This window comes from Vipera berus, assembly GCF_964194415.1.
Source record: "Vipera berus genome assembly, chromosome: 5".
Lineage (NCBI taxonomy): Eukaryota > Metazoa > Chordata > Lepidosauria > Squamata > Viperidae > Vipera > Vipera berus.
The window spans coordinates 91,194,620-91,212,916 of record NC_138207.1 but is presented as its reverse complement, the minus strand read 5'-3'; the positions used below and the strand labels follow the sequence as shown (position 1 = coordinate 91,212,916).

Genomic DNA, 18,297 nt, shown 5'->3' with positions numbered 1-18,297 from the left:
TACCAAGATTCTGGTCTTCTATGATTACAGGTAGTCCTCAACTTACAACCAATTGTTAAGTGACCCCTCAAAATTACAGTGGCACTAAAAGGGTCTTATGACCATTTTTCATACTTCCAACAGTTGCAGCATCCCCATGGTCATGTGATCAAAATCCAGTTGCTTGGCAACTGGCATGCACTTACGACAGCTGCAGTGTCCTGGGCTCATGTGATCACCTTTTGAGACCTTCTGACAAACCAAGTCAATGAGGAAGTCAGATTCACTTAACAATTGTGTTATTGATTTAACAACTGCAGTGATTCACTTAACAACTGTGGCAAGAAAGGTCATAAAATGGGGTAAAACTCACTTAACAAATGTCTTGCTTAGCAATGGAAATTTGGGCTCAGTTGTGGTCATAGTCCAGGGCTACCTGTAGTTCCAGCAGAATTAAAATTGCTTCAATACAGCATTTAACAAAATGTACGGTCATCCTGCTATGGCATATACTGTAGGTGAACTCTATCTGCTCAATTTAGTGAGAGTTGCTTTCAAAAGGTATTCTGGATTATAATATTCAACTGCTTTCCTACCTTATTTTAAATAGTTTCTCAGCTTATTAGGGTTCCAACTAGTTTCCCAAAGGAGTGAAGTGAACCAATAAAGGAGAAAAAGCTTTCCCCTACCTTCATCACGTTTCCTCTTCTCACCATTTGATCGAGGAATCCCCAGAATCCCATTAATGGAGTAGGAGCCCACTGGATCATTGGAGGCACTGGAGACAGGAGGGGAAGCTGTACTGGGAACTGGACAAAATGAGAAAGGAAGAGGGCTCAGAAGAACAGGACCCAGCAGCTAGGAAGTGGCATATACCCCCAGCCTTATTTGAAGACCTTGCCAAGAGACCAGTTCCAGGTAACCAAGATCCCAAAATATGTGTTTAAGAGTGTCACCAATTGTGAATCACTTTCAAAAATGTCTCTGTGTCTTACATTTCCTATCTTAATATATCCAAGTCTAACTAGATTTTGGTAATGGGAAACTCCATTACCAAACTTGGGTATCTCATGTGGGTGCAGCAGCGGGAGCAGAAATCTGGTAGCTGGTGGAATGGTGCTCCTTCCAGCTATATGTTCCAGCTATTATATTTGGCATTGGGGGTGGAGGAGAGAGATACAAAAGGCATAGGGCTATTTGAGGCCCAAAATTGTGGGAGAGCATGGGTAAACATGTACTTACTCTGTATTCCTAATTGGCTTTTTATTGTAGCTTCCACTGTAATATTATAGTCCATTTATTGTAATGGAGTTATTTTTCAAGCAAATCATAGAATCACAGAATCATATGGCTTGAAGGACCCTTGAAGTTCTTCTAATCCAACCCCCTGCCCAGGGCAGGAGATCTTATTCCATCATGGGCAAACATTGTCCTATGTTTTCTTGAAAACCTCCAGCAAGAAAAGATTGGACAGCCATTTGCCTGAATGGAATTAAATCTTTTGCCTTGGGCAAGGGGTTTGACTATAAGAGATCCAATGTCTTCATTAGAAATGAAATTCTGTTTAAGGAATCCTAAATTAGTCTATCAAATCTTCAGAGGTTTTTTGCAGAAACCAAATCATATATATCAGAGATGAATATTAGATATTTCTTTTTTTCTCTCTCTCTCTCAATTTTTGTTTTGTTTTAAGAACTGCATAAAGGGGTTCCCTGATAATCCACTCCTTCTCTCAAGCAGTTTTGGTGATGGGATATAGAGTTCTTTTTACCAGAGGTCTCTCTAGCACAGGGTTGCACAAAATTAGCTTGAGAACTGCAGTTTGTTCAATCCAATATTGACCAGCCATTTTGGGGGAATTGGAGATTTTTCCACAAAAATTTGAATCTCATTTAACCAGCACATTATAAGTCAAGTGTGTATATATATTATGGTTCAAGGCTATAAATATAAGCACTTTAAATTTTACTAGTGTCATACTAATAAAAGTTGTGAGTTGTGAGCCCTGCATTGGTTGCCAAAAGATTCCCAATTAGTGCTTAAAGTGCTACTTTGACCTACTAAGCCTTTGGGACAATATTCTCCAACTGAAATTGACGTAAGTGAACATCCCAGGGAAAATTAATGGTTATCACTCATTATGTTTCCCTAGTCAGACTTCTCTACCATCTCTACCCTATGAGGTTTATCACCTATTGGAAGTTGGTGACAGAATTCCTCCAGAGGGCCTTTAGTTTGGCTTAATTAGGACAATGACATTGTATGATTGCTTTTGGATATTGCGCTAGGTATTTTAATGTATATTTATGCATGTTATTTATTATTACTATTTATTTTATTATATATACATTAAATGCTCTTTACTGTATATATTTCAGGTTGAAATGTATTGTGTACAACCAAGAATCTTTTGACTGTGGCAGCACTAAAACAGAATGAATGAATGAATAAAATTAACCAATCCAGAACTTACAACTTGTTCTTGCTTTTTTAGAATTACATTTGGTCAGGATCTCAGAATAAATTAAACTTAATAACTAGTTCAGTGGAGAATTGCAAGCATTGTGGATACATATCCAACTGCCTGATGAGGCAATCCATGCCATTTGCTAACAGCTTTGACTGTCAGGAAATTCCTCTTCATAGCTATTTCTTTACAATATCTACTCCTTAGTTCAGAGCCTACTATCTGGGAAAATAATGAACAAATCCAGTCCTTTTTTATACAGTGTGACCTTTTTTAATACAAGTTTTATTAATGTTTTAAATTTTACATCCAGGTATTTATGAAGCAATATGGTGGTTGGGTAGTTAGAAGTAGACAATAGCAAATAACAAAATCATTGGTAGATAGCTCAACTTACATCAACAAGAATTCCCTCTCCGATTCCCTTAGTTATGATAACATAATCAAATTAATCAAATTAATACATTTCTAATTGTGACACAATCAATTAGAACAATTTTCAATATATTTTCACTTATACATATCCATGTCCTGTTTTTGAATTTTACCTAACTGCAATAGAATATTTCAAAGTAGCCTGTAATATATAGAAGAAAAACTTAATTTTCGGGTAACCCACATTTCCCAATTTCATTATACAGTAATTATCCTGTCTAAAATACATAAATTGTTCATTTCAGTGCATTCTTATTTTATACAAGTATATTCTGTTTGTCATCTTAATAGTTCACCAATTATTGAAAAAATATCTTTTGTTGTATCCTTCCAGATTTTATAATATAAATCAATTTTAATAGCTAACATTCCTTTCCCTTAGAAGTCTAGAAGTTAAATATAAAATCAGTTTATACCTTTTAAAAGTTCCCCTTAGCCCATTAAGAGAATTTTTAATCTCTATTATTACAACAAATATGTTCTATTTATCATCTTAATAGTTCATCAATTATTAAAATAATGTTTTTATTATATCATTCCAAATTCTATAATAAAATTCAAAGTTATGTCCTGATAGCTAATTTTGCTTTCCCTTAAAGATCTAAAACCTAAGTATAGAATAAGTTTATATCTTTTAAAGATTCCCCTTAGCCCATTAAAAGAAATTTTAAGCTCTATCATTACAAGTCCCAACAAAAAGACAAATCCAATCTTTTAAATCTAACTCTCGCCTTCTTTTTGTGCCAATCAGGCTTCCATATTGGTGCCTTTAGATTCTTAAATGTGTCCCCCTTTCTTCCAACACACATTGTTTGAATCCAGGGAGACCATCCAATTGTCAGTTTTGCAAAGAAAGTGTCCCCTTTGTAATCATTAAGATATTGGTTTAATAGATCAATTCTCGATGTTTGGTATGGTGTAGTTGTCATTAGTTCAGTCTGGTCTTCTTCTTCCAATTCCATCTGGCTTAGATAAGAGGGGATGACTGATGTTGTAGTTATTATTTGGTTGGCTAGGTTCTCAACATACTGTATTCGAAAGCCTTTGGTATCTTCCGGCTTAGTGTTGCTTTCTTCGGCTTCTATAATTTTTTGAATTGTAGGTTTTATAGTTAAAATCAAGCTTTGGGCATCAAGGTTCTCAATAGATTGTATTTGTTGTTCTTTAGGGTCTCCTATTTTGATGTTAATTTCCTCTTCTTCTGTTTGTTTTTGGATTGCCAATTCATCATTTAAAGTCAAAGTTTCATTTGACAGATTTAAGCTGTCAGATTTATCTTGCAGTCAGGCTTTCATTTGCTCAGCCAGTGCCAGAATTGTTTCAAGTATCAGTTTATAGTTAAGTGGTGGAATATAATCCTCCATTTCTTTGATGTTTACAGATAGGTCTTTCGTGGAGGTTATTTTAATAAGAGTCAGTGACTGTCCACCTCCACTATTCCTAGAGATTGTTTTCAGTGCCAGGTGTTCCCAATTCTTATCTTTAAAGATAGTGTCAAGGACATATCTGTGTTTCAGCCAGCTCTCACAATAAAGAAAAGGTTTAGTTGCTATACCAGGTTTCACCACAAGATGTCATCAATAGCATATAAAATAAGATGTTTCAGACTAATATGAGGCTTTTATCCAATTAATCAGTATTTTTCTTTTCCTCTTCTTTCACAGCTTAAGTAGAAAATAGGGTAGTAGGTCCCCGCGGAAATAAAAGCTTTTTAATAGCCCAAGAATTTCAAAGGTACAAATAAGGTTGCTTAACTTTTTAGCTTAGTTATTTGGTTTCTTTTAAAAAATTTTCCCAAGTAAGCAGTCGCCAATCTTTCAAAAGAGGGGGAGGAGATTTTCAAAAGGGGGAAGCTCACTGGAGAAGAGCCTAATGCTGGGAAAGATTGAGGGCAATAGAAGAAGGGGACGACAGAGAATGAGGTGGCTGGATGGAGTCACTGAAGCAGTAGGCGTGAGCTTAAATGGACTCCAGAAGATGGTAGAGGACAGGAAGGCCTGGAGGAACGTTGTATATAGGGTTGTGATGGCTCGGACATGACTTCGCAGCTAACAACAACAAAGATCCACCCAAATTCACAGGGGACTGGACTTGGGTTTCTTGTGGCTGCACAACAATTCGAAACAGATGACACATTTACCCCCACCCTTGGGCTTAGCTTAGTCACCTCTTTCAAGTACCTCAAAGTTTTCTCTTGGGCCCAGTGCTCTTCCACATCTTCATAAATGACCTAGGTAAAGTGAATTTGCAGATACCAAGCTAGGGGGAATTGCTAACACCTTGGAAGATAGACCTAAGATTTAGAAGGATGTTGACAGACTTGAGCATTGGGCCCTATCCAACTAGATGCAGTTCAGTGATGAGAAGAGTAAGACCCTACACCTAGCTAGGAAAACCATATGCACAGATACAGAATGGAGAGTACATGGCTCAACAATAGTACTGTGAGAGGCATCTAGATGTCCTGGTGGACCACTAGAAAGCATGCAGAGAAGAGCAACAAAGATGATAAGGGTCTGGAGGCTAAATCGTACAATGAACAGCTAAGTGAGCTAGGTATGTTTAGCCTAACAAAGAGAAAGGTTAGGGGTGATATGATAATAGTCTTCCAATACTTGAAAGGCACCTGAGGGCAGGACAAGAAGCAATGGGTAGAAATTTGTCAGAGGTAGAACTGGAACTAAGGATGAATTTCAATAATGTCAATAATTAATAAATGGAACAGCTTGCCTCCCAGAGATGTGAATGATCCATTGCTGGAGATTTTCAAGAAAAGATTGGACAACCACTTGTCTGGGTTGCTATAAGGACACCTGCCTTAAGCAGAGGGTTGGACTGGAAGACCTCCAATGTTCCTTCCAGCCCTATTATTTTTTGATACTGGACCTAGTATTCCAAGAATAGCCTGAAGAAGGCAGAAGCAGGGACAATTATTTCCCACAATTTGGACTATAATTATAATAGCATTTGCCTTATGAACACATCACACCTGTTAACTACTAAGATACCTAGAACTTTTTCTGATATACTGTACATGTCTGCTCTGACAGGAGGAAGGAACTGTCAGATTTTGAACATAAACCTTATGCAACTTTCTAGGGGGGAAACCTGGTCTTTCCTGCTAAGCTAACTTTTAGGCACAAAATTCAGTTAATTTATGAGAGGTTTAAAACACACTGTAGTTGGATTATTTTAGTTTTAATAGATTGAAGAAAATGGTCTCTTTTTGAGCATATTCACTGTACACTCTTCATGAATATTCCCACCCCCTTGGGCAATACATTGAAGTTACGTATGCACATTGTGACCACTTCTATGTCCTACTACTACACACTTACTAATATCACCAATACTGTAATAACAAATTGGGGTATCATGACCTAGGAAATTAGCAAAATATAAATGCCTAGACAGCAAATAAAATGTGTAAATTTAAACATATAGATCAATATGCATGCATAAATCCAGTAAGATTACAAACTACCAATTCAGTTCCTACAGTGATGACTGGCCATTCCAGATTACAGCAAATGAAATCCCATTAACGTCTGATGACAATTGCAATAGAACAGAACTTAGCAAATTTCTTAAAGGTTTCTGCAGAAATCTTCTCTAGTAGGAACTATACAATTCGATTCAGTCCAACCACTGCATCTAGCAAAGAGAGATGCAGCCTATTTTGTTAGCTACTATTATCAGAACTTGTGCTGATAAGAGGGGTTAGTAGAGTAGAGTAGAGTAGAGTAGAGTAGAGTAGAGTAGAGTAGAGTAGAGTAGAGTAGAGTAGAGTAGAGTAGAGTAGAAAGGGACCTTGGAGGTCTTCTAGTCCAGACCCCTGCTCAAGCAGAAGGACCTATACTGTCCAAGCCTCTTCTTAAAAATATCCAGTGATGGAGTGCCCATGATTTCTTGAGGCAAGCTGTTCCACTAGTTAATTGGATGTGGACTATTGTTCTGATATGCATCTGAGCAGAAGCAATGGCAGTCTACATAAGGAATATTTATGAGGTCTGAAGTAGATCGTTTAACCTAGATAATGTAAAACATTTCTGTTTGAGGGGGAACTTGTTTTAAAAATCTGGTTTGGACTAATGAAAGAAATGTGATAAAAGTTCAATAAAACTTAAGCTTTGTCAGTCAAGGTCAAGGAGTTGTTTTGCCTCAAAACTATCTTTCTCCTGTCCCCTCGTTGTTAGTTAACTATCTGCTCTTAACTTTGTCATCAGGTCATCCTTGTTCAAATGTGTACTAAATGGTTTAGCAAAGGTTTTGAAGCAATTTCATTGAAGTGTAACTGCGTTACCAGCAAGAATTTTTTAACAGTTTTCTCTAGCAGTGTGTCAGATTAGCCAATTTCAGCTTAATATTGAATAGAATAGAGCTGAAAGAGACCTTGGAGGTCTTCTACTGTAGGACTTTTCAACCTTTTCACAGATTGTACCACTTTTAGGACATGACAATATTCGAGGTCCACCAGTGCAAGGTGTCAAAAACTTGATGATTAAAAAAGGGGGGGATGATTTTGGGTTTTACTGATTAGATTCATTTGTTGTTATAGAAATGGCTACTTTATAATATTATGGAAAAGTAAAAAGTTGAGGTTCAATGTTAATGCTTCCTTCTACTGCAACAGAGGAAATCTGTTCTTTTTCCCTTCTCCCCCTCACTTTTCCCCCCTTTTTCCTCCCCACTGTGTCCTACTATTTGCTTTTGTATTTTTGTATTTATTCTATAATCTAAAATATTACAAACTGTAGGAAAAAAGGGAAAAAGTACCAGTTTTAATTTCTTTGGTGGCTGTTCTTTTGCTGAATCACTTTCCATTTGCACTGACAAATGTATGATGAATTTATCCATTGTTTATTAATATGCACCACTACCAGCTAGCTCAGGGGTCTTCAAATCTGGCACTTTTAAGACTTGTGGACTTCAACTCCCAGAATTCCTCAGCCCTCATGGCTGGTTGAGGAATTCTGGGAGTTGAAGTCGACAGGTCTTAAAGTTCCTAAGTTTGTAGACCCCTGAGCTAGCTGGTCGGCCCTACTCCAGTTTTTTTTTTCTTTAAGCTACCTCAGACATGTCACTTTCACAATGTTGCAATCCCAGACTAAAAAGCTCCGGCAATTGTGAAAAGATTTAGCTTTAAAATTAAGCCTGTTTACCTTCAAAGAAAACTTTCTAAAAGCCATAAACAGACTCAAGATAAGGGGGTAAAACCAGGGCTTTTTTCTCATAGAACGCTCAGAATGGCATTCCGGAACCTTTTTTTTTGCAAAAAAAAAACCCCAAAACAACCTAGCTCCCTTATTGGTTTTCCTAAGCCTATTGCAGGGCTAGCAATCTTGGCTCTTTTTTATGACTCGTGGACTTCAACTCCCAGAAATCCTGAGCCAGCCATGCTGAGGGGAAAGGGAGAGGTTTCCAAGCTGAGCCATGCTGGCTCAGGAGTTCTGGGAGTTGAAGTCCTTGAGTCATAAAAGAGCCTGTACTACAGGAGGACATTAAAATTATTTACAGGATTACTTCTTTAGGAACTAAACTTTTAGAATCTAAAAACAGCTAATTCAGAAAAGCCAACAGGAAAGAACCTCACATTTTTCATCTGCTTCTGTCTTTTGGAAGGTAAAATTAGATAACAAAATAATCTATTTCTTATGTTAACATCTCTGCAATGAAATCAAAGGTAACAGGAAAGAAATGAGAAACATTTTTCTCATTGTAATATGTCTAATTTAGCTGATTCTAGAAAAAAATAGTATCTTTTGTACACTCTTGAAAACTATTTTGAATCTAAACAATTCTTAAGAATGAAATATTCTCAATTTGGACTTTACTTTTACTGTTTGAACTGTTGTGTGTTTTGAAAAATAGATTATTTAGAATCTAGTTATGTTGCACTTCAGTCTTTAAATAATTAACCTAGTATATACATAACAATATATGATGTTTTCCCTGGTGAGATTAACATCAGTAACAACATTTATTAAAAAGGCTAAAATAATTTCTGGGGGTATTATCTGTATAGTAAAATTTTGGACAAGCAGTGATCATGTTACATATGTGCATAAGTGTAGTCAGTAGCATATGCCTTTTTAAAAATATCAAACATGCAAAGAAACAAAAATAAGTCCAAAATATCTGTATTACATCCAGAAATGCTACCTTTGCAACCAATATTTCTCATCCATAACTATGGCACCCTAAGGATACCTGCATACATGCAAATGTTTCTCTGGGATCAGTAACGCAACAGGGATTGCTTTTTCCTTCCAGTAACATATACCTAAAACCAGTTTATTGCATTTGGCAATTGTACTAAAAAAATCTCATTCATTTAATTTGAAATCAAGTGAAAAATTGATTTAAATTATTTTATTAAAACAAATTAATGGCAATTCTTTTATAAAAAGTTGCCTCAAAAAAAATGAGTTTGACATGCCTGCTCTAGATAGTTGAATGCTCCAAAATAAATTCTAGACCATGTCTGTACATGCAGCCTACCCAGCACCCTTGGACAGAGCACAGACCTTTTTTTTAAAGTAATAAAATCACCACCACTGCCCTGAAAGTCATGTTGCCTAGTGCCTCCATGGCTTACCATGACCACAAGTTCCAACACTGTAGACGCTCCTCTATTCACCAAATCATTGATTAGCCCACCAGCATTCCTTTTTAGACCACAAAGATTTTTAATTTATCAGTGTGGGCCTTTCCTTTCTACAAGATAATAATAATAATAATAATAATAATAATAATAATAATAATAATAATAATAATAATAATAATAATAATAAGAAGAAGAAGAAGAAGAAGAAGAAGAAGAAGAAGAAGAAGAAGAAGAAGAAGAAGAAGAAGAAGAAGAAGAAGAAGAAGAAGAAGAAGAAGAAGAAGAAGAAGAAGAAGAGGTAGTTGTTGGAAGGGACCTTGGAGGTCATCTAGTCCAACCCCCTGCTCTGGCAGCAAACCCTATACCATTTCAGACAAATGGCTGGCCAGTCTCTTCTTAAAAACTTCCAGTGTTGGAGCATTCACCACTTCTGGAGGCAGGTTGTTCCACTGGTTAGTTGTTCTAACTGTCAGGAAATTTCTCCTTAGTTCTAGGTTGCTTCTCTCCTTGACTAGTTTCCATCTGTTGCTTCTTGTCCTGCTTTCAGGTGCTTTGGAGAATAGCTTGACTACCTCTTCTTTGTGGCAGCCCCTGAGATATTGGAACACTGCTATCATTTCACCCCCTCACCCTTCTCTTCATTACACTACACATACCCAATTCCAGCAACCGTTCCCTATGTTTTAACCTCCAGTCCCCCAATCATCTTTGTTGCTCTTCTCTGTAATCTTTCTAGAGTCTTGACATCTTTTTTACATCGTGGTGACCAAAACTGGATGCAATATTCCAGGTGTGGCCTTACCAAGGCATTGTAAAGTGGTATTAGTACTTCATGTGATCTTGATTCTATCCCTCTGTTAATGCAACCTAGCACTGTGTTGGCTTTTTTGGCAGCTGCAGCACACTGCTGGCTCATATTTAAGTGATTGTCCACTAGGACTCCGAGATCTCTCTCACAGTTACTACTATTGAGCAAGGTACCACCTATACTATACCTGTGCATTTGATTTTTCCTGCCTAAATGTAGAACCTTACTTTTTTCACAATTGAATTTCATTTTGTTAGATAGTGCCCAGTGTTAGAGTCTGTCCAGATCCTGTATCTTAAGCCTATCTTCTGGAGTATTGGCTATTCCTGCCAGCTTGGTGTTGTCTGCAAATTTGATGAGTTCCCCATCTATCCCCTCATCCAAATCGTTGATGAAGATGTTGAAGAGCTGCACAGACCTCTTCTAGATTTTCCTCTTGCCTTTCTGAGTTAACTCCTTGGTCTGTCATTGAGCAAGAATTGACTTTGTAGGGAAGCATATTATCATTTGATGTATATTTAACATATGTTCTACCTTTATTTACCAATTATATATTTGTATGCAATCCACATGGCGAGGTTTGGGGAAACTTACAATAGAAAAAATATATTTTTAAAATCATAAGATTAAAACATCGCCTGGCCCGCACCGCCTCCGCTGCCCACATTGCGCAGCCCCACCATATAGAGTGGGCTCTGCTGCTCCCACAGAACCAGTCATGCCGGCTCCAGCCCCAGGGAGGGGAGCCCGGTGCCAACACCCTTTGCACCTGTGACTGCAGCAGCACCGCACCCCCCACCCCCCACCTCCTGCACCCGCTAAGATGAGAGTTCTGGCACTTTTTTTTTTTAGAAAAAAAGCACTGGGTAAAACTAATTACATTTGTTTAAAGGGATTAAACTTATGGAAGTCAACACTTTGGACTCATTGCTAAAATACAGACTAAAATAGTCCAATAACCAAAGCACACAAAGGAGCCTCTGGATTACAAAACACTGTAAAAACTGTACAAAAATCCTTATGGTAACTCAGTCAAGCTGACAGATGATCTAGAACTAAATAAATCCACCTCCTTTCCGACATGCCAGCTTTTCATTTCATCAGCACTGATTGCATTCTCCTGGCTGGAGAAAACAAACCAGGGCACCTTTTCTTCCAGCAATAGCTGCTGCTTCTCTGTCCCTGTTTCCTCCCTGTCAGCTGACCTTTCCTTCTCTTTCCCTGTTGTCTTTTTCCCCCTTTCCTGCCCAAACCACCTCCTTTTATAGCCTCTCCTCTCCTCCCCCACTTTTTCTTCAGTTCACCTGAAGAAGCTCTGAGCTGCTTCTGGAAGCGCCAATCAGCTGGAGCCAATCAGCTGGAGCCCTGCTGGCTCCTGGAGCTTCTGCTGAGCCCAGTCCTGCAGCTGCAGCTTCCTCTCCTTCAGGCTTGGCTTGTTTTGACTAATTCCCCTCCCCTGCTACACTTGGCTAGCAGTCACATACAACCTGCTGTCAATGCTGCAAACATTGACATGTTTTTGCACTGACAATATAAGAGACAGGCTGTTACTTTAATTGCTTTGCTGGGGGGGAGGAAAGCTACCCGGATATTCTGAGAAGATAAGAAAGCCCACATACAGAACGGGAAGTGAAACTTCATATGTAAAACTAATTGGATAATGTGATTTATGGTGTGTAGATAAGGGTGGGGATTGTGTGTGTGTTATGGGGGGAGGAGATTTCAGATTCTGGCATCCATCCATGAGTGCCAATGTTTTGTTTAATTATTAAGTCTTTTTAGATAAACAATGTTTGCATTTTGTTTGAATTGTCTCATTTATCAGAACCATGACAACATGCCAGAATCTACATTCTTTCAAACAACCTGCTGTTGTATATGGCTTTGAGAGAAGTTGGCAAAGATTCAGAGGAGAATGTTTATCATGGAAACAGAGAATTGGCTGAGAACTGGAGACTTGGCAGCTGCCAACAGTGCAGAGCAGGATTTAACAGACAGTATGCTGTGGGAAGATGAATTTTTGCAGAACTCCCATCTGGGGGTAGAATCCGAGCAGTTAGCAGAGGTCAGCTGGTCGTCAGGCTGGAATCACTCCAGTGGAGACTGCACACGGCTTGAGACTGTACTGTTGGAGCCCCGAAAAGAAGAATCTACCAGCTGCCAAATAGTCTACCACTGAGAATCTGGGTGAGTGGAAAATCCTGTCTGCAGATCAGACTGCCCGCTAGCCCCAGGAGTCCCCTGCCAAGCCCTCCAGACCCATAGAGACAGAGGACCCCAGCCTCGGGCCTATGCAGCAATGGGAGGTGGGAAACCCCCACAGGTGAAAGGCCAACAACCTCTGAGCTTGCCCCAGCTAATAGAAGCCTTGCAACAGCTGGGGGTGGTGCAGAAGCCTGGAGATCAGGACAACAGCAAGGGTGGCAGCAGCAGGACCCAAATGTGCAACCCCTGAACATACAGCAGGACCAGTGGAGCCAGCAGCATTGGGGGGCCTGGAAGCCATTACATCAGCAACCAGAGTGGGGCCAGCAGCAACTGGAGACACAACAGCAGAGGGCCCCCCAGCAACCATTTAACCAACAACCAGGGTGGGGCCAGCAGCAATGGGGGCCCCAGCAACCAATGATGACCCCACCCTTCAGAGCAACCTTCGATGGGGACCCAGAGAAACTGATTTTCTTCCTCAACCAAGTAGCTCTCATTTAAATCGCTGGTGTCATCTCTACCCAGACCCAAGTGCTATGGTAGATGTGATTGCGTCCAGCCTAGAGGGAGAAGCATCCGAATGCTTGAACAATTTATATAACGAGCAGGCCCCTGAGTTGGAGGACCCCCACTTTTTCCTCCTGGGGCTGAGGGAAAGATTGGAGGACCCATCCATTGCCCTCAAAGCGAAAGAACAAATCCATACGATAAAGCAAGCTGGCCGGCCTGCCCTAGAGTATGTGCGGGAGTTTCGAAAGGTGGCTGGTTGGTTAGAAAGATGGCCTGAATCCATAATTCATCTTTTTAGAGAAGGGTTAGATGACCACCTTTCTAAGGCATGTATCTACCAAGCTGTGCCTGACCAGCTGCATGAATGGTACCAGGCAGTGGTGAAATTAGATGTTCAGCTCGCCTGCTATAAGAAGCCTCTCCTCCCTGAAGCCGAGCCGAGGTCAGAACAACCTGAATGGCAATCACCCTCACAAAAATCTCCAGCTACTGTGATGGCTGAAAGACCCAGGCCACCTGTAATCCCGGCATTTAAGTGTTTTCTATGCGGACAGCAGGGTCATCGAGCAGCGAAATGCCCAGTCCTCTTCCCCTGACAGCAAAACAGACCAGGACCAGTAGTGAGAAAGAAACCTGCACAGCGGCTAATGGGAGAGAAATCCAACTTGCCCAGGTCACATCCCCAACACAGGAAGACACCAGAACTCAGGCTGAACCCACGCCCATTCTACCTTCTTTCGACAGTGACAACGAAGGAGAGAATGACCCGATGGTGAGCTGACAAATCCCACCTTTCTCGCTACCTGCCAAGCTCATAATCCCTAAGTCAGGTATGCAGGTAGATTTAAAGGTGCTAATTGATTCTGGATGCTCCTGATGCATCATTAGCTTGCCATTTGCCATGAAACTGGGGATATGAGCAAAACTGATCCCCAAACCTGTGAGATTCGAGCAAGCTGATGGCTCCCTGATGGGAGGGACTTTAGTCACACAATTAACAGAGCCCCTATGCCTAGAAATAGGTGAGCACTGGGAATTTATTTGCTTCCTGGTGGCTCCAAAAATGACTGAGGCCATGATTCTAGGATTAGCCTGGTTGGACAAATGGAAACCGTTTATCTGGTGGGAGAAAGGATTCAGAACTGTGAAACTACCCATAGGGCCTGATCCCCCCATAGATTCAACAGATGTTACAGGGGATTTTAGCCCACCTAATGAGTGAGTGCACATGGCTACCTCCCGGCCACCAGGCAAGCCGCTCATTCCTGTGCTCATTCCAGTGCGGAGTGAGAATGAATGCGATACCTTGCCTCCTCACCAGTCCAATGATTGTTCCATTGAACTGTTGCCAGGGGCCAAACATCCATGACCAAGAATGTACGCTATGTCCCCCCTTGAAATGGAGGAGATGCAGCGATATGTGGATACAAACCTAGCAAGGGGATTCATTGAATGGGCCAAGTCTACTGTGGGAGGCCCTGTGTTGAAATGGACCCAGCCAAAGTGAAACAATACTTGAATGGCAGCCCCCCCCAAAGTTGCAAACAGCTCCAGAGCTTCCTAGGGTTTGCCAATTTCCACCATCAATTCATTCCCTCTTTTGCTGAAATTGCTCTACCCCTTACAGAACTACTCAAAATGGGCAAGGGAGGGGGAAAACCTGGCCAACCACTAGCATGGACTATGAGTTGTCAGAAAGCTTTTGAGAATTTAAAAAGACTATTTGCAGCTGAACTAGTCCTTAATAAGCCCTGCCTTGGGGAGCCCTGCCTTGGGGAGTAATTCAAGCAGATGCCAGCAACGTGGCAGTTGGAGCTGTTTTACTACAAAAGAATAAAAGTGGAGTCCTACAATCTTGTGCCTACACCTCTAAGAAATTCACGGAAGGTGAGAGGAGATGGATAGCCTGGAAGAAGGAGGCCTTCACAATTAGGTGGGGGCTATTAAACTGGCAACACTATTTAGAAGGGAGCAAGGTGCCTTTTGAAGTATGGACAGATCACAAAAATTTAGAGGCACTAAAAACTCCCCGCAAATTGTCCCCAAAGCAAGTGCGATGGGCACAGTACTTTAACCATTTTAACTTTACTTGAAAGTACATACCGGGAAGGAAAAACTTCCTAGCTGATGTGGTATCCCGACTGCCACAGTACAAAAGTGAATGCAAAGAGGTCTACGAGGCAATTATCCCCAGTTCACAACCTGCAGCACAACTCTCACCTCGCAGAACCCCTAATCCTGATGACCCAGGAGTGAAGAAGATAAAACGAGAGCTCCTTACCAATCAATGGTTCAAAGATAATCAAACCTCCCTAACATGCATGGATGGTTTGGCATACATGGGAGGGGGAATTGTATCTACCTGAAACCCTCTGTCTCAATGCTCTCAGACACAGCCATGATGTAAAACAGGCTGGACACTTCAGATATTTAAAAACTCTATAACTCATTCGCCGGCAATTTTGGTGGCCGGGGCTAAAACGAGATGTGGAAAACTATGTCAAGAGTTGTACCGTATCCACCACCATGAAAAGAATTCCAGGGAAAACCCCTGGGCTACACAGTTGGTAGCCAAGCCTTCTCAACCATGGGAAGAAACAGCTATGGACTTTATTGTACACCTACCTAACAGTAGAGGAAATACTGTCATATGGACTATGATAGATCTGTTTTCAAAGCAGGCTCACTTTATTGCCTGTAAAGGACTCCCATCTGCACAATGACTGACTAAATTGTTCTTGAAACATATCTACTGACTGCATGGCGCCCCTAAGCAAATAATTTCAGAGAGAGGAGTGCAGTTCACAACAAAATTTTGGAGGAATTTCCTTAAATTAATTGGATCATCCTAAGGCTTAACATCTGCTTTTCATCCAGCTACCAATGGTGGAGCAATACCTCAGATGCTATGTTTCCTATCTAGGCCAGAGATTCAGACAAATTGGACTGACCTCCTCCCTTTCGCCAAGGTGGCCTACAATAATTCTGTTCACAGCAGCACTGGCTACGCGCCTTTCAGAGTAGCCACAGGAAAAGAGTTCAGCCCGATGCCTGACTATCCTCAGGTGCCCTCTTCTTCCCAGACACCTGATCAATGGGTGAGGGGATGGGGAGAGGTTTGGAGAAACACAAAAACAGCATTAAAAAAGACTTCTGAGACTTATAAAAAACAAGCTGATAAAAAGAGGGCTCCCCAAAGAACATTCCAAGTGGGGGAAAAGGTTTATCTGTCAACTAAATATTTACGTCTCAAATTACCCAGCAAGAAATTGGGACCGAAATTCTTGGGGCCTTTCCCCATTGTGAAAATCATCAACCCGGTCACAGTAAAATTGAAACTCCCCAGACTTTGGGGAGTTTCATTGTAGCTTACTGAAACCTTTTCGAGCCGCCATTTTAAGACCTCCCCCTAAGAAAGCACCTGGACCCCTCATAGTAGCAGGTCAGACACATTATGAAGTGAAACATATTCTTGACTCTAGAATCTTTAAGGGAAAATTGCAGTACCTAGTACAATGGAAGGGATACCCATTGTCTGAAGCCATTTGGGTGAAATCTAGCGATGTGAAAGCTGACAGACTTATCAAAACGATTTATGAGAAACACCCCAACAAACCAAAAGCCAGCTCCTAACTTGTGTTTGTTTACATTACAGGATCTGTTCTTTTGTAAGGGGGGCCGGATGTGAATGCTGCAAACATTGACATGTTTTTGCACTGACAATATAAGAGACAGCCTGTTACTTTAATTGTTTCGCTTGTGGGGGAAGAAATCCCATCCGTCATCATCAGGCTTGTGGCTTCAGCTTCCTCTTCTTCTTCTTCTTCCTCTTCTTCTCCCAGAAGAAGGAAGCTGAAGCCACAAGCCTGATGATGACGGATGGGATTCCGTCGAAACGTTGCTCCTACACCTTTAGTTCTACGCGGGGAAAAACCCGAATAACCAAAGATCCATATATATATCTATCTATATCTATATCTATCTATCTATATCTATCTATCTATCTATCTATCTATCTATCTATCTATCTATCTATCTATCTATACTGTAAAGTCAAGTTGAGAATTAGAATTCTTTACTTTTACACAAAAAATATAATTACAATTGATATAAAAATGCTAAAAATATTAGTGGCTATCAATATTGTAAAGAGCTAGATTAAAATCTTACATATGGTTAGAACATTATTTGCACACACACAGTTTTCAGTTCTTTGAGATACAAAAGTTGCAAACTCCACATGAAAGAGCTTAGGGAAATAATGATGTGCAAAAAAAATCAATTTTAAAGGTGTTGGGGTGAGGGGAGAGACAATGGAAGCCGAACATTGCCAAGTAACAATTTTTTTAGGCCAAATGATATAAAGGAAGTCTTTCAAGAAATTTGCTTTTCATCAAAGGATTGCCAGGAAAAAAATTGGCCACATCAGTTACAATTTCTTAGATGACCATCTCTAAATTGAGTGACTGACCTACTGGCTTCTACAGTGGTAGCTAAACTTACAATAAATGTGAGATAACTTTTTTCTGTCAGTTTCCTGGTGAAGAGCTAATTGCTTAAAATCTATTGGGATTTATATCACTTACTTGAGCTAATAATTTTGTTTCTACAACGTGTTAGGTTTCTGTTGCATTGTGCAGTCAGCACAGACGTGTTTCAAAAATAATAGTTGATAGACATGCTGCGATAATAGATTGTGCTATTCAAGTTAAAAAATATTATTCTTCAAAGCACTGGGTTTTATTCATAGAAAAAATGCAGATAGCCAGAACAATTTTAACTTCTACAGAATGATAGAACAAAAGGATCCAGGAACTAAAGTAGCCCTTTGCTATGGAGAGAGGCTCTGTCTACATTATAGTATATTTATCTGGCCCAGCTTCAGAAATATTTCTGGTCTAGATCTGTAGACTTGGAGCAAGCCAATGAGATCTTTAAATTCAATCTGCTGCTCTGTGCAGGAATCTACATTTCAGACCATGGGCTATCTAGCCTTCACTTTCATATAGCCTAACAAGATTAGCTTTCCCCTCTTGAACTGCAGTTATGGAAAAGAACTATTTTTCTTGTGGTAGAACCATGTTAGTCTATGGTGGCAAAAGAAATCTGGTGGCACCTTTTTTCAAGCAACATTGTTTATTAAGAGGCATAAGCTTTATTAAAAGGCAGAGGCATCAGAGGAAGTGAGGTACAGTTCCCAAAAGCTTATGCCTCTTAATAAAAGGTGTTAGACTTTTTCTAAACTGTTTTCTAAATATAATTGGAATTTGTTTTTCAGAAACA

General features: G+C 40.1%; 1 protein-coding gene across 2 annotated transcripts in view; it reads right to left on the bottom strand.

Annotated features, from left to right (window-relative positions):
* PAX2 (paired box 2) overlaps nucleotides 1–18,297 on the bottom strand; it is a 176,492-nt gene that overhangs the window by 89,815 nt on the left and 68,380 nt on the right. For both annotated transcript variants that reach the window (XM_081329249.1, XM_081329248.1), the window contains exon 5: nucleotides 669–788. In XM_081329249.1, coding sequence (XP_081185375.1) covers nucleotides 669–788 — 120 coding nt within the window. The remainder of the gene's footprint in view (nucleotides 1–668; nucleotides 789–18,297) is intronic.